Raw genomic sequence first — 13373 nt, 5'->3', positions numbered from 1 at the left:
TGGATGCAATAATGCAATTGCGAACAATCATATGTCATGCCACTCAAAGTCTCTAACCCTTGATTACAATAATTATTTCCTCACTTTTGTTTTAAGTTAATTGGATTGGAAAGGGAAATACAAGTAAACGTAATAATTGCTATGAAACAAAATTTAAGACTGTATATTAGGCAATCGTTTCATCTATAAACTCAGTGGACATTGATGTCTTGACCACAGTGATGTCAGTTGTTGTGTGTCTCTTACAAATAAACTTAAAATCACTTTATGAAGGGGTTGGATCTTAGAAAATGCGATCTAACTTCTTCAATGATGATTCACATACAGCAGGTGCCTTCAAAATGTGTATGTGAAACATTGATAACATTATTAGAATCATAAATTAGTTGTTGTTGTATTATTCATCTGTTTACTAAATTAAACATTCTAATTACTGTACATTTTTTTTATTTATCAAGGAAGTTGTATGTGCCTTGGAAAGTGGATGTAATATAATACCAATTACTGATAATTTTACATGGCCACCAGCTGAGTCTTTGCCAGAGGATTTAAGGTCAATAACAACCTACAATGCAGTTAAGTAAGTTCAGTGAAATAAAAATGAACTCAAGTAACAAAATAATAGATAATTGTAAATTTATATATATGTCTACTTATATTGTTTGTCTGAGTGATGTACTGCAAATAATTTTTTCGAATGTTTATGTTGGGGATGTTAGATCCCAAGAATTCACTTGGTAAATGCCTTAATTTTATAATTTTATTTTGGAAATTTAAATTTCCTTGTTTTCGCGCCAAAAGCGCACTTTTCACCTTCATGTCGTATTTCCCACTTGGAAGAATCTCTAACGCCGATGGTCCATTGTGTATTTTTAGTATGCTATTTTTACTACGCTTCCCAAGGACAGTTTTATGCTGTATATATACGTTTAATTTGTGTCTGTTATTATTCACTCGTGCTTCTGGCTTACGGAATATACTTTCCCGTTCCAAGCTTGGACTTCTTCCTCTAGTTAGCGGGGCTGGGACGCATCAAATAGCTAGCTTACTGGTTTACGGTCACAAGTCTTTGTTCTGTCCGCTTACTAATCGAACTCGTAATAGCTTCAAACCTAGCAGTTTATTCAACATTTCATCTAATATTTCCATCGACAGTTAGTTGCACGATTTCAATTCTAGATATACACAGTATACATCAATTTACTCGTACCGATCAATTCCATTTTCGCATGACATTTTCTAGGTTAGCTGGTTAAACCTGATGCACCCATAACAAGGTATTGCTATAAAACCATATATGGCAATTAAATACAGAATCAATAATTCTTTTCAGTTTATCACATCTATATCGCTCACGGAAATAAGTCAGATCAAGTACGTATTACATGAAAACTGATTTGGTTATGTTAGTATTTTGTCATCCAGACCAATTTTTGATTCTTGGTTATTTTTCATTTGCCTGTATACAAGTCGGTATGTGAAAAAATGTGATATTTGTAATATAAATGTGTAATTCTAATTGCATATTCGTTAATGATGTGATTTTAACATTCACTACTATTGACGATTTGATAGGTAGATTATAAGTTCTCGTTTAGACTAAATGTTTGTAGGGACTAGTTTAAATTTCAAGACAAGACATTTTTCCTATAGAAACACTATTTCGCTTGAATAACATGAAATCAAAATAGTCAAACTTGTTTGTAGATACTAAGACTTTGATCCCATTAGTTTCTCTGCACTGTATAAGCCAACAGTGTTTTGGGCAAACATGCTTATTTATCCTTTGGATAGGTGATATATACTCAAACTCTTCCAAATTAAGATATGACAATTATATATGATTATTACTACTATTATCTTGATTGTTTACTAACAGTGATGTACAAAAGTGTTCTTCCATTGATATTTACGTCCTATAATCATTTTCACTCACTATATGTTCACAACCGTATTTCATGCATAGTAACCAACCAATTCAAAATATGCAAACAACCTTTTTTTCTTTTCACTATGTCGCATCATTTTTCTCTGCTCTATTTTTTGTGAAATACTTTAATATAACACGGATATTAAATATTGATTAATTTTTTAACAACTCCAATTTGTCACTCTATTTATTGAACCAGTCTTAAATAAGTTTTGTAGTAAAAAATAATATATAAAAAGAAGCAACAATAAGATAGTTAATACATAAAATAGTGTAGTTTTTCTGAATATATTTGCTCTTTGAATACCGATGTTTCATTCTAGTATGATTTGAAGCTTAATGACGCCTTTTTTAATGAGACAAGAAAAATAAAGAGAAAATTCCTTTAGAAGGTCTATTTCATTTAGTAATCAATTAATAATTTATAAATGAATTTACTTCGATTCCATTCAGCTAATATACTTATACCCGTGGACTATCTATGATACTAACTTCTTTCTATCCACACACATACGTAAAAGTATATGATTAGAAATAATATGGTTGTATGCGATTAGTGGAATAAAAAGGAGTTTTTCTATTGTTAGTTGTTGGGGACGTTAGATCCCCAAAACTCATATTTCGTAATTTTATCTTTGTGGAGCTTGTATGCAGATGTATGCTTGGGCATTTACCACCCACGCGCATAGTCGACTCACGAACTTATCGATTAAATGTTTAAAAAATTCCATGGCAATATCGATTATATATATTTTGTATAAATACTCTTGATTTGTGTGCTTGATGAACCTGGTATTCTCTGGTTGTCTGTAGAATATACTTTCTACATTTTACCAAAACTTCTGGATCAAGTTAGCTGAGTCGGGGACAACGGACCAGTATAGCCTATCGAGTCTCTGAATCCTTGATTCTTCGTTCCGTTCCGAGTAAGACGAATCAGTAGTAACATTCAAGTTTAACGCACATAACATTAGTTGATAAGGTTGCTTGAAAAAAAGCATTTACAACTATTAATGATCATATCGATCATGAAAAATACAAATTTAGTCATTTAATGTGTTCCTGTTTTAATTTAAAAATATTTATTCATACACCAAGTTACAATCACAAATTTTTTGTAATGACAAACTTTATAAAGGAAAATGTAGTGAATTTTTATGCATAGAAAATTACATTTATCTTAATGTGTTTATTTATTCAACGGTATTAGCAAAATAGATTCAATATACTTATTCCGAATTTAATACATGGGTTAGTGCTAGCCGAAAACAGGTTGTGGTCTGCTCACAGTTGCAGTAGACAGTCCCCGTTATCTGACCTACGACTAGGATATCCTCATCGGCCACCTAAACGACTGTCCTCTGTGCCTAGACGCCCGAATCGAGCATTCAGATCTCCGACTAGTACTACAATATCTGTTGAACGCACTTTCTGTAGAAGAACTGTTAGCTGGTGGTAAAACGTATCCTTGATCGCATCCGGGCTGCAAGCTGTTTTAGCATAGGCGGAGATGACGAAAAGACATCGTTTCTCACACCGATTTCTTCTTACCGTGATGGAACTTTCTAATCTAACAGCACATAACCGACTTTTATTGCGGATCCAATTGATCAGGGCTGCTTCAGCTCTAGCGCTTAGTGCGACACGAACTCCAGAGAAACCAGACGAAGATGCCACGGGGTCTCTGGATAAACGCACGTAAAACAAGCCTTTTGAGACGACAGATGAAGAGCGAATTTGTAGTACTTCATCAGTCTTGGATACGGGTTTCGGACAGGCAACATACATCGATATTAAGACTTTCTAGACATAGCCAACCCTATCTGCATTAGTGTGCGAACGTTGAAGGCAGCCAATTTGAATGGCATACGTGTTTTCAGAAAAACTCCTTCAGTATTCGTATTTGGTGGTAGCATTAAATTTTCGACCAGTCAGTGGCGTAAGATCGTTTAGATACAACAGAGTCTCCACCATATGCGATCTGCTGTATAAGTTGAAAAAAAAGAATACACAAAGTGAGAATAGAATCTATATACAGTTGTCTTAGCTCGTGTATTCATATTGACTTAGATATTTATTTTATAATAATGAAATATCTCAATTCTACAGACAATCACTTAGGGGTTCAATAACTCACTATTAGTATCACTGATTATTGTTAAGTAGAGATGGCTTTTATTTCACCAGAAGTTATCAGTTCCTTCAAAATAAGAAAACATATCCTTCTAATGAGTGCCAGTAAGTATCACAGTTGACTTATTCTGATATCATAACATTGATTTTTAATTTTGTAATGTGTAATCACTTATTAAGAGTATCTGTTAATTAAAATTTATAGAATTAGATTCTTAAATGAAACTGTTGTTAAATTACTTGAAATACTTTTTTTAAAATTAACATATTCTTTCAAAATTTGCTTTTTTTTTAAAAGTAATTTGAAGCCTTATGGAATATTTTATCTATCATGTCAACTACTAGGTTTTAGAAATCATTTTTATCTTCATAAAGCTTTCTAGTTTAACGTAAATAGTGCAATTATATTATTCAGTAATTCTCTCTTTAACCAAACTATCTTCACAACTACATAAGAAATGTAAGATAATTTCATAAATAATGTAACAACATAACATAAACAATTATATGATAAAGCTTTCAACACCAACCATATATTACACCTTACATATTGTTTCACGAATATCCATACAAATGAAAGTACAATTTAATGTAGTTTTTACTAATTGTAAAAATGTACATTATTTAACTTCTAACCACTTTGTCATTTATAGAAGTTTAAATATCAAATAGAAATTTATGCATAAACTCTATTTTAACTAATTTCTCATTTTCATGAATTTACCAATTATGTGGTCTAGTTGGTTAAACGCCTGGCGCGAATCTGATAGGTCCTGGGTTCGAATCTCGCGGAGGGCGGGATCGTGGATGCGCACTACTGAGAAGTCCCATACTAGAACGAAACGGCCATCCACTGCTTCCAGTTTTCCATGGTGGTCTAGCTTCAAATGACTCATGATTTCAACCAGTGAAATTATGCCAATTGTTAGTTAATAATAATTATCATGAAATATAATAACTTATATTTTAATAAATTACAATTACATAATGAATTAATTATTTATTACATTATTTATTTATTTATTCATTTCTTAGTTGGATTCATGATTATCAAGAGGCATGTATTGATAAAGTGGAAAAATTCATGATTAAATCAATAACTTCAACTCCTTTACCATGTAATCAAATTAAACCATTTGAAAAATAAATTATTTCTAATATTTTTCATATTCACCTTGCTTTGCATATTTTTTTGAATCATCATTTCCTTCACTTCCTCTTATATTCTTTATGATTAATGACTTATTTTTCAAATTTCTATGTTACTTTTCTGTCCAGAGAATATATACCAGCTTATTTAATAATAATATTAAGTTAAAAAAGAGTTTAGATATATATATTTATAATTTGACTGAATTATACTACTTATATGCATTTAATATTTTATTCTGTTTTTTTTCCTTTTCTTATGATTATTATCATACAGAATAATTTAATCAACCCATTTATACTGATCTCATAATTATATTTTAAAAAACTCTAAGAAAGTAATAATGAAAGAAACAAAAGAGATTTTTCTTTACATTTTTTTGAGTTTGAAAGTCATTTCATTTGATAAATAGATGAATATAAAGATTTATGTGATAGGACTAGTTCATTTTTTAATTAAATTCAGTCGTTTATTTTATATACTAATCTAACTCACATACCAATAATAGCTTTATGTACTTGACTTTGAGCCACACTATCTTCTGGAGAGTTAATAAAGCTGTTGAAGGATGAGGAGACTTAAATCTCTGATCTACTGATTGGATATCAAATAATTTAACCATTGCTCCGCATGAAGGTACTAACAATGTTCCATTTATACAAAAAATAATTCACCTATATGAGTTGTAATTATAAGCAAATCGGTAGATGATCATTCAAAGCTTTATATTAAACCAACATGATGATGTAAACTAGCAATCAAATGAGAAAGTACAGCATTAATTTTATGTTCACAAACTCGTTTCTCGAATCATTTATATACAAATATGCGAGTGTACTAAAATGTTGTGTTCTCAGAACATAAAACTCTAGTATTTTGAGTTAGTCAATTAACGAGATATACTTTTTCCTAAAAAGACGTAAAGCTGTAGCAGTAAGTTTAGTACTCAGCCTGTGTATCCTTTCAAAGAATAATTTCCCTAAGAATATAGAGGTGCAATTTTAAAGATTTATATTACAGTGACCAGAATTATCTTCAAGTATCTGCTATCAGCATGTCCAACGTGGTCCGGTCAGACATGCTAAATGAGATATAAATATAATAAGAAATAACTTTCAAAATTAAGTTTCTAATAAAAGTGACACTTATACGAATTATTCATTAAATAAATAAAAGAAAAGGGCCTTTTAGTACGCACACTGAATGAACATCGAAAATGTCGCGAATAATTTCAGCTATCAAAATCTTAATATTTTATTTAAACCTATGCTATAAGGATCATAACCTGTTGTCTACACTAATCAGCCAAATATTTTCAAAATTACTCGAAATACACATCTCAATAAGCTATTTTCTATGAGTAAATTCAAGCTAAAACATAGTATTTTACAGTTAAAAAAAAATATTACAGCGGTGATATATTAACTTATTTCATTTTATGTTCTTCAGAGTCTCTTTACTGTGTTTTATCTAATGTGACTCAACAAATATACTTGATAACATAAATGTCATTTCCTATATAAAATATATTTTTGTTTAGAATGGCTTATTTTAATTTTGTTGCTTCCATAGCAATCTTTTTTCGATGTAAAAAATATAATTAACTGATCGTTTATACAATGACGTACATTCACTGCATACTTCTAACTGAACTATATCAATAGATAAAGGTCATTCAACGTACAATTTGTTTGGCATATACATATGTTTTCCATTTCATAGAGTGCACAGAATAGAGATCTTCCCATGTATATTAATTAGTGAAGAGAAGAAATCCAGATTTCCAAACGAACAAATCAATAAACAAATTAACTGGAATATGTAATTATATAAATTCAAACTTTTGTTTATTTACTATCATAAATTTCGATTTTGATTTTAAAAAATCTGTTTGTATGATCTGTATTATGATTTGAAACTTTCCGAAACACTCATAAATATATTATAAGCAGAATTTGTGATTGTATCTTCAAGGTAAAACAATCGACAATAAGAAAGCTGTAACATTTCAACAATGAATGTTTTAATGGTCTTCAGGTATATAAACTGTAAACTGAGGTCTGTGATAGATAGGTATATAGTATATTACAAAGTTGAATTTAATTCTATCAGTAACGAGGTTGTATATACTGTATTGTATGTACCAATGGATACAAAATGATAATCTCAGACGAAATAAGACAAATAAAAGTATAGCAGTACATTGAGAACGTACTATTGTGTTAGTTAAACTATATCAAAAGAACTGCCAGTTCATATACTCCAGATAGGTAGTCGACTGAACCCACCATCTGTGCGAAAAATATATAAATCAGTTCACTGTTAGTTATTTAGATCACAGTGATAGTATGGTACATAAAAGCAAATCCTTTCGAGAATTCTCTTGTATACCTTCGTCTTTTCCCAACATTGTTCGATCCCGACCCCTACATATTCATCCAAGTTTGACCTGCTTCCTCTACTGAACTATTGTTTAGAAATTATATTATTTTATCAATAATAGTACATTCTTGCACTTAAAAATGTTATTTATATTACCTTATGATTTAGCAGTGAATCGAATGTCCATATGTTGGCATGAAGTCCTAAACTGACTACCCACTGGGTTAATTATAATGTCAAGATAGTTGTTTTTGAAAAATAATTCAGTACATTCTTAAAATTTCGAACAGTATGTCACTGTTTAGAACATGTTATATAATGTCGCCCAACTTACGAGTTTACGGACATGTGCACACACAGGGAGAAGTAATTGCAACTTTGATAATTTTGTAACTAAGATTTACTGACATTTATATAACTAAAATTTATCATTTATTCTGACTGTCTTCTGATTTTATATATTCATTTCGTACTATTTCTTAAATGTATATATATATATATATATATATATATATATATATATATATATATATTCCAACAGATATTTACCATACTATTCTTAATTTCCATAGTATCAATGTGTTTGGTTCATCTGTTTCTTTTTCTCATCACTACTATGGAAACTACATTTACTTAATAATAGTTGTTTATTACAAGCAATCACAAACATCCCTTTTCATTTCTTATAACGTGAATTGTCCTATTTATGAAATAATTTCCTCTTAAACATGAACGTGTAAACGAAACTAAAAAATAATTGTTTACTTTCTTATGAAATATTCTTGCATTGCTAATTGAAATTTAGATTTACGTACATTTTTTTAAGAAGTGGATAAAATAATACTTCCAGTTACCTGTAAAACGTTTAGAACGAAATCTAAAACTTAGTAGGTAGGATATTATTTGTTTAGTTAGCCTTATTTAATGTAATAAAATTCATGAAATACATTAGAATATTGTTTTCACAAAATTTGAGTATCTTACTTTACCTACATAACCATAGGAATATTACTGGGATCACGAACCGACTAAAGTTAAAAGACCATTGGAAACTAGAAAGCTCTGGACTCCCGGTTCGCCCTATTATTGAAATTCTCAGTAGTGCGTATACATGATTCCTCCATTGCTGACCAAATTCAGTACCTCCAGACCATGTGTTGAGCTCCAAACATTTAGACCACTAAACCGTCATCCGGTTTTGTATAAATCTATCTTCAATCAGTCCGAGATATCAGGCGACCATCATCTACTATCTTCGGTGGTTAAAATCCACTAGTTACAGCTCTTCGTTAGTACTCTTGGATGAAAATACTCCCCGATTTTCAGTGGTTGTCTAACTTAAGTTGGTTCGTAATCTGAGTAACACTCAACAATCTCCACAAAACACTTATATTAACTAGTAAGAATATATTTTGTGACTCCAGATTAATTTATACTCATCAAATGTGAACTTTAAACGCCCAGTTTACTTATCTAATTTATATAAAACACACAGTCTATTAAAGTGCTAACTATTCCGAAAGCAAACAATCGGGAAAGTCTGTACTTGCTCATTCTTGTTTATTCTTTACGCAAAGGAAAGGTGATCAAATCTGAATTTACGTATCAAAACAGTTGTCGGGGCAAACTTGACTGGAAGTGTTTAAATGTTGATGGCAGATAATTACTTCGTAAAAAATTCCAATATAATTTCCTACTTAAATTCGTTCTAAAGTGGTGTTTTTTTGCTGCAATATTATATCATTTTGTATGAAAAGTTCGTTAATGCTACCAAGCATATGTTATTTAGTAAAATGAATGTCAGTGTTTATTATTATCATTACATGAGTTTATGCTATTAATTTCAGATCGTTTCATGTAAATATATTTATTCACTAAGACTGGATATCATATTGATTGATTTGCCTTTTTTAATACTGTACATAAAGCTAGTCAAACAGTAAATAAGCTGATATTCTGTGGATTCCTAAACCTCTTCCTCCTCCCAATAAAAAATGTTCCTTCTTCTATACTTTTCTATAAAGTATGTAAACTAATTTATTGCACTTAAAATCTAGATCAACGGGACCATAAATTTAGAAAGACAGACAAAGATTAAGAATGAAAAAATAGTATCACTGATTATTCGCCGTTTTATATAGAAATTTTTATACTAGCCATGTATTTTGTTTTTCTATGTCACTTCTCTAAAGCATATTTCACATAACAAAATCTTCAGGTTGATTTAGTTAGTTCTTCAGTAGATTTTATACTAATTACCAATAATAGGTAGTACATCTCACTTTAGATAAAAACAGCAGCAAATTTTGGTCTTCTCACATACAACTTTCCTACATTTAATTTTGATTATTGTTCATTTTTGTTAAACCCTTTTATTAACTTAACAGACAACGTTATTCGAACAGTGACAAGTTACATATTTTTTTTTGGTACTATTATGATTACTACCGCATCTGTATAAACGTGTAGTCTTGACCACATGACAAACTCTAGCTAAAATGTTGGTAGTCTAAATATCGCTCGATGAATCATTCTCTTCTCCATGTATATATGTACTCGAATCCTATTATTAGCCTTTGCCTTTCTTATCCCCGCCATATTCAGTTTGACTATAAATTTGTCTATGTATTTGCTCGCATAAATGCATTCTCCTCTCTGCTTCAAATTCGCTTGATATGCTTGTAGATTTGTTATCCCTTCTATCCGCTAATAAAATGTGGCTGCCGCTTCTTACTGTCTTCTGATTTTAAACACCGTTAGGATTTATTTAATAATAGTTATCAAAGTGATTGATTAACGAAGCTAAGTCACTACATAGATACCGGCAACTTTTCCAATGCTTATTTAGTGTTGTCCCAACGCTATACCATTATTCCATTCATATGTTTGTTCGTTGCCGGGTTTGATGTGAATTTTTGACATAAGACTTAGTTCAACACCTTATATTTACCATAAATGGGTTTTCACATCTCACATATCTACTTAGGGAACAGTAGACATGTCCATGCCAGACATTTGTGCAATAAAGACAGCCATTTGAAATCTTCAATGAAAACCATAAAGTACCTACTGAACATGTGAAACTCTACTGACAACCTCAGTCATTCTTTGCATTTTTTGACTATGGAATGAAAAATATGTATTGGCATTTTTTTATGTTTAAGACTTTTGTGTGACACTATGTTAGGTGAAACTTATGAATCTCAATATTAAATGTTATAGTTTTATCAACTGCATCCTTTTATAACAAACTATGCAGAATTTCGATTCTTGAAGAGAGTTATCATTAAAACGAGAGCACTTACCGAAAGTCTGAATTCAATTCAATTGGAATCAGTCATTAACCAGAAACAAGTAGGAATTCCTTTTACTTCAACAACTTCATCAATTTTTCGACATTTTCAAAAATATTGAAGTGTATGATTTTTTATTTAACAATTATGTTAATCTCTCGAATCACAAACATATGGATTGAAATTTAGAAAAAATTTAACAAATGAAAAGCAAAATTTCAAAAGTACCTGTTAAAACTATCTACTTACTGACTACAAACATTAGTGAAATATTTTGAATACTATTAGTAGGCAAGTATGAAGAATGTGAGTACACAAAACATAAAATAATTAAAGTCGGCATTGGTTCAGTAGCAAAAACATTCAATCCGCAATTGCCACCACGTTTTTGAGTTACGTAAAATTATAAAAAATGTTAACGGAGGATTACAACATTTTGTTTAAAATGTATACTATTAAACCCATCTCCTGTTGTAATACCCCTTTAAGTTTACAACGGATAAAAACGGTTTTGATAAAACTACTGACCATCGATATCTTATCAGATTTTTTTAATATGGCTTCCGGTATGCAAATTATCTACAATCCGAAAGTACAATGGTACTAAATATTTTAGATATACCTATATTATTACTTGTTAGATCTTTAATTGATTGAAGGCTGTAAAATGTTAATGTTACTTAACTAGCCAGAGTTGGTAGGCGTTGAAATCAATTTTGGAAAAGTAATGATGTATAATGTTGTTTAGATGACAGATATCTGAGCCGCAGCAACTTTCAAGTATCCATCATAGTCTATTTAACAAAAGCCAAAAAACAACCGTGAGTTTTATTATTTATTCTGCGGCTGTGTGAAAATATTCCAATTAAACATATGTCAAACTAAAGACGAATGTACTTAAAATGTGACACCAAAACTGTCCCTAAATAATTGGAAAAGCACCTCAAAAATATCTTGGTGAAGGTGAACGTGCCACAATCAGTTTAAGAATTCTGATTGTCTGGTACCCTAATATTGAATTCATAGAATTAGCAATCAGCACAACTTACCATAAAATTTAACTGATTACAACTAAAAAGAAATAATACAAGCCTCAACCTCTATAACTGATTTCTACTTAAGTGACATACATACACCAGTAACAGTTGTATTCTCACACAAGCATGTATTCTGATCAGTCTAAACAAATGGTAACCGTAAAGCGATGAAGGTTCGCCTTTTTGTCACATTCCAGATGTCTTTAGTAATGTGCAATCCAAATATCGATAGCAAAAAAAACTTGATATTACGAACCCCTCAACGAAAAATAATAAGTGTTTACTAATTAATTACGATTTTAAGTTTGTTCTTATGAAAAGAACCAGTAATCACAACAATAGGTATTATATTATCTATTTACGAATAATATTACGCCCATCAATTCTAAAGAAGATAATACAACTAAATGACAGCAATGAAACCTATATACTGAGCTTCTCACAAACGTTTACGGAAATTATAATAGTACAGTTCAGTTCATATGTCAATTAAAATTACGTATATGGTATGTTCGATGTGTGACAGGATTTAGTTAATACTTGGAATTTTAGTGTGACATCTCGTAGTACTAAACTGTTTTGTAAAAAGTGACTATCGTTTTCAAGGCTTTCTAATCGGACCTCTTCATAACAAACTCCCACTATACTATATAAATCTGTGTAACTCAGTAATCTCTTACAGATGTAGGTTCTCAACTCTAAGTCATACGTTTTACGATACTGTAATCGGGTTTCTAAGACAAAGTAGGCTAAAAATATATTCAAATGTGTGATGTAGTGGTTAGAATTTGAGTTATGAATACTTACGCACTAACGCTTAGTATCTGTCTGCTTGGTTCACAGGATGATGAAGTATAATTTAAGTTATAAACAGCCTGTTTGATGCATCCAGCTCATCAGAAGACTAATGTCATATCGCAGGTTTAAATCTTATCGTGACTATCACTGTCTAGGCACACAACTATTATCGATGGTCGAAAGATGAATTTCATAATACGACCGTTTCAGTTATCTAATACTTTGATAATCTTTTTAAAATATTAAGCTGAAAACAAGTATATTCTCTATTCATTAGTAGGTTCAATATGTTAGCTATTTCAGCAACAGACAAATCATAGTGACATCAATTTAGCCTACTAAATTTTGCACAAGGAATGTACGAAAACTATTGATGTGTAAGCATTTCCAACATGCTGTATATTACTGCATATGTATTACTCATGCGTTACTGAGAAAAGTATCCTCTTAGCATTCAGCAATAACTAGGGATTAATTATTGCTACCATTACATATTAATTTTAATTTATTACAACCGACTTATGATTTGTTCAATGTTGAAATTCTGGTTAAGATAGAATTGATTGAAATACTGAATCATTGATCCCTGAATATACAGGTATGAACTCTATGAGAAGTACGAAATAATCGTCAAATAAACCAATGTCACC

General features: G+C 30.6%; 1 protein-coding gene across 2 annotated transcripts in view; it reads left to right on the top strand.

Moving 5' to 3' along the window:
• Positions 1-5575, top strand: part of SARM1_1 (Sterile alpha and TIR motif-containing protein 1) — a 33631-nt gene extending 28056 nt beyond the window's left edge. Inside the window, exons 12-14 of one of the 2 annotated variants that reach the window (XM_051216365.1) lie at positions 459-580; positions 1244-1374; positions 5099-5575. In XM_051216365.1, coding sequence (XP_051073780.1) covers positions 459-580; positions 1244-1256 — 135 coding nt within the window. In that variant the 3' untranslated portion in view covers positions 1257-1374; positions 5099-5575. The remainder of the gene's footprint in view (positions 1-458; positions 581-1243; positions 1375-5098) is intronic. The other variant, XM_051216364.1, reaches the window with a different exon arrangement.
• The last annotated feature ends 7798 nt before the right edge of the window (positions 5576-13373 follow it).

The sequence above is a fragment of the Schistosoma haematobium genome, chromosome 1 (genome assembly GCF_000699445.3).
Source record: "Schistosoma haematobium chromosome 1, whole genome shotgun sequence".
NCBI lineage: Eukaryota > Metazoa > Platyhelminthes > Trematoda > Strigeidida > Schistosomatidae > Schistosoma > Schistosoma haematobium.
Note: the sequence above shows the minus strand (reverse complement) of the source record. Positions and strands in the feature narration are given on the sequence as shown.